Here is a 3,248-nt window from a genome sequence, read left to right as displayed (position 1 = left end):
AGTAGACAAACAGCTGCTCCACCATGGCAAATTGTAAGAAATATGGTCAAGACTAATTTGCATTATAGCCAGTCCTGAACTGGGGTGGCGAACAGTGAGGTAAAGAACGATGATGGATTCAACCCAGGTCTGTGACTGGGGGTGAGTGTCTCCAAAGTAGACAAACAGCTGTTCCACCATGGCAAATTGTCAGAAGTATCATTGACAGACACCAAACAGTGAATGGTAAAACACAACGCACCAGCATTTACTAACTTTTTAAGGAAAATGGTGCTGATTTGAACATAGAGAGTCAGTAGCAATAAACTCAGTCGCTATCTTCTGACTCAGAATGTTTTGACAAGGATGTTTGTGGCCCATAATATGTCTTGTTCCTGGATTTGCTGAAAGCCAATGCAAAACGGCTGGGTTTGGATCAAAAGTGTCTAACTCCGGCCCATCTACTTGGATTCGCATTAAAGCAGACATGGTGTCACTTTTAAGGGACGTACGGAGCTCATTTTTTTTTCGGTTCATGCTGCTAAACCCCCGTTCACATATTGCTGTCGTTGGACTGATGGAAAGCATGATTTCTAAAATTGGAAGGACATGTTTAACTTCTTCTGGGCGTTTTTTCAATAGCTGAGTGAAGAGGGATACAGGCTTATGCGACGTCATCCGATGAAAGACGTACAGTTTAAAATCTAGCCACTCTCCAGGGGCAGACTGAATTTCTTCATCAGTAAGTACCTTTTTGTAGCATGTAACAAGGTCCTCAAATTCTTGATCCCCAAAACCTCTAATCTTTTCAACAGAGTCTGGCCACAAAGTAAAATCAAAAATGTTAAACAAAGAATGCAGCTTGCCTGAGATGTGCTTCAAAAACCTGTCACTTATAAAAGAAAGAGCATTCTCTATTAACTCAGTAGTGTCTTCCTTGACATTAGTTTCATTAGAGCTGCCTTTTCTAGCAGGCTTTGCCTGTGTTAGTAACGGGACCCCTGCAAAATGTCCATCTTTAAAAAGCAATTGAAATTGTGTTAGTGCTTTTCCTGGCTTTGTTTTCAGCTGTATTAGCTTCTGTTGAAGCACCTCAATCATTCTTGCAACTTCAGAAATAAGACTGTCTTCTTGTTGAAATGCCTTAGACACTTGCTGAAGCAGCTCTGTGAAGTCTATCATGAAGTGCAAGAAATAAAGAAACTTCTCTGATTTCATGTCATGAAGCAATCCTTTGGCTTTGTTTGCATATTCATCACTACCAGTAGCAAGGTGCTCAAGATGAAGTACTGTAGATTCCCAGTTTGTCTTAAGCGCTGTTACTGCCCTGTGCTGACTTGCTACCCATCTGATTTGCTGCAAGCCACCAAAATGTTTTAACTGCTCTTCCAGATTATCAGCTATCTCTTTAAGTTCCCTTCTCCGCTTAGGTGAATAATAATATAGTTTGAAACATCCTTTGAGCACCTCTTCAAATTTGGATATGTATGAACTTTTTCTTTTAACATCACACACAGCAAGATCTAGATTGTGAGCTACACAGTGCACACCTGCAATGTGATCGCAATTGTCCCATCCTTGATGTTTGGAGACTTCGTCCAGTAGCTGCTTCACAGCACCAGATTTACTACCGAGGTTCACAGCAGCTCCATCTGTATTCAGACCAATGCATTTCTGGCTCAGAATATCAAGAGATATGCCCATGCTTTCCAGGCCAACTATTAAAGCATTTTTCACTCCGGATGCAGTGGAGTTTTTCATGCTGACAATGTCACAAAGATGGGTAACAAGGGTGCATTCACAAACGAATCGTACATAAATCAGTTCCTGTTCCTGAATTCCTTTGTCAGTTGACCCATCTGACAGAACACTGAGGAACCTAGCATTTTCTATCTGGGATCGAATTTTCATTTTTAGGGTCTCTGCAATTGCTATTACAAAGTTACGGCATGCATGATCATTCGTATAATTTTCGAAATTCCAGTCAGGATTGTTCTTTTTCTGCAGTGTGCAGAGTTTTGGAAACTTAATAAAAGCCTCACCTTCTTTTGCAAGATAATAGGCTGTATTAAATAAAATGTTTAAGTGCCCAATATTTTTTTCATGCATTTTTGTGATCGATTTGGCTATGCAGGTCTCCTGTGGGTTTTGAATTGCAGCTTCATGTAATATGCATTTTTCATGTGATTTGCTCTTGTTGTGCCATTCCAACGTCTCCCTTTTGAATTTTTCTGTCACACCAACATATAGGGAAGACTTAGTATCTGCGAGATGAGGAAATTTCCTGCAAACTCCACAATACAAAACTTGAGATGTTTTAAAACTGGTCTCGACTAGGACAGCTCCATTACTTTCCTTTTCTTCAATCACTGCCCACTTGAAATCTTCAAGCCATTTCTGTTGTACAACTCTCTGTCTTTTTGTTTGATCATACTCCCTTTGCTTTTGGTGTATTTCTTCTAATGACTTCCTTTTCCCAACTGCTGAACTCTCTCCTGCATTATTCAGTGGCGTTTTAGCTCCAGTGGGTTTTCCCAACCACAACCTGATGTCTGCCATTGCAGCTGCACTCTCTGCCTGTTGTCTGCCTTGTCCTCACTAGATAGCCAGCACTGCTTCTGTCCGCTCTGAGCTAGAATCAAAAACAATAACTGTAACTAATTTAAAATAACATGAAGTCTGTGTACAAACTACTAGGCTTAACATTTGCTTTCCATAATTAATTTAAAGATCATGGCTCCAATTACTTAATACTGCATGATCAGATCTGTAAAAGCACCCCAATTTGGAATGCGCTCTAAGCCATAATAATCAATGGTACTGAACGATGTGTAACACAACCAGTGCTTTCAACTGAAATAACTCACTATCGGGACTAACCGGTCTGCTCTTGAGAAGTGCTGGATCTAATATGTATTGCAGATGGGGGCAGGGTTATACCTGTAATTTCAGTAAAGTTAAAAGGTCTTGCCTAACGGTTTAACTAAAGTCAGAACTGAAAAGAAATCCACTCAGCTTAAACTTATGTCTTAGCGCTCGCATCAAAAAACACACCAACAGTACTGGCTCCCTTACCCACTGAGAATGAGTAACTTAAAGTCAGATCCCCGAGACAGGACTGTGACGCTTGACATTTTTTATATTGCTACCCTTCTTAATGAATAGATGCGAAACGGGTGTGCAAACCCTAAGCAAGGCAAAAGTTCTCAGTACAATTTTAAGATGGTAGGCAATAGGTCTCGCCTTTGGGACCATATAAGTGTTTTACC

The 3,248-nt window shown here is 40.4% G+C and overlaps 1 protein-coding gene across 1 annotated transcript; it reads right to left on the bottom strand.

The window, feature by feature from the left end:
• Positions 1-258: 258 nt before the first annotated feature.
• LOC146816732 (zinc finger protein 862-like) lies at positions 259-1,890 on the bottom strand. The gene has a single exon (XM_085609557.1). It carries the CDS (start codon positions 1,888-1,890, stop codon positions 259-261), a length of 1,632 nt encoding a protein of 543 aa, XP_085465683.1.
• Between the last annotated feature and the right edge of the window lie 1,358 nt (positions 1,891-3,248).

This window comes from Triturus cristatus, chromosome 6, assembly GCF_964204655.1.
Source record: "Triturus cristatus chromosome 6, aTriCri1.1, whole genome shotgun sequence".
NCBI classification, from domain to species: Eukaryota; Metazoa; Chordata; class Amphibia; order Caudata; family Salamandridae; genus Triturus; species Triturus cristatus.
The sequence above is the reverse complement of the archived record's forward strand: the minus strand, read 5'-3'. Positions and strand labels throughout refer to the sequence as shown.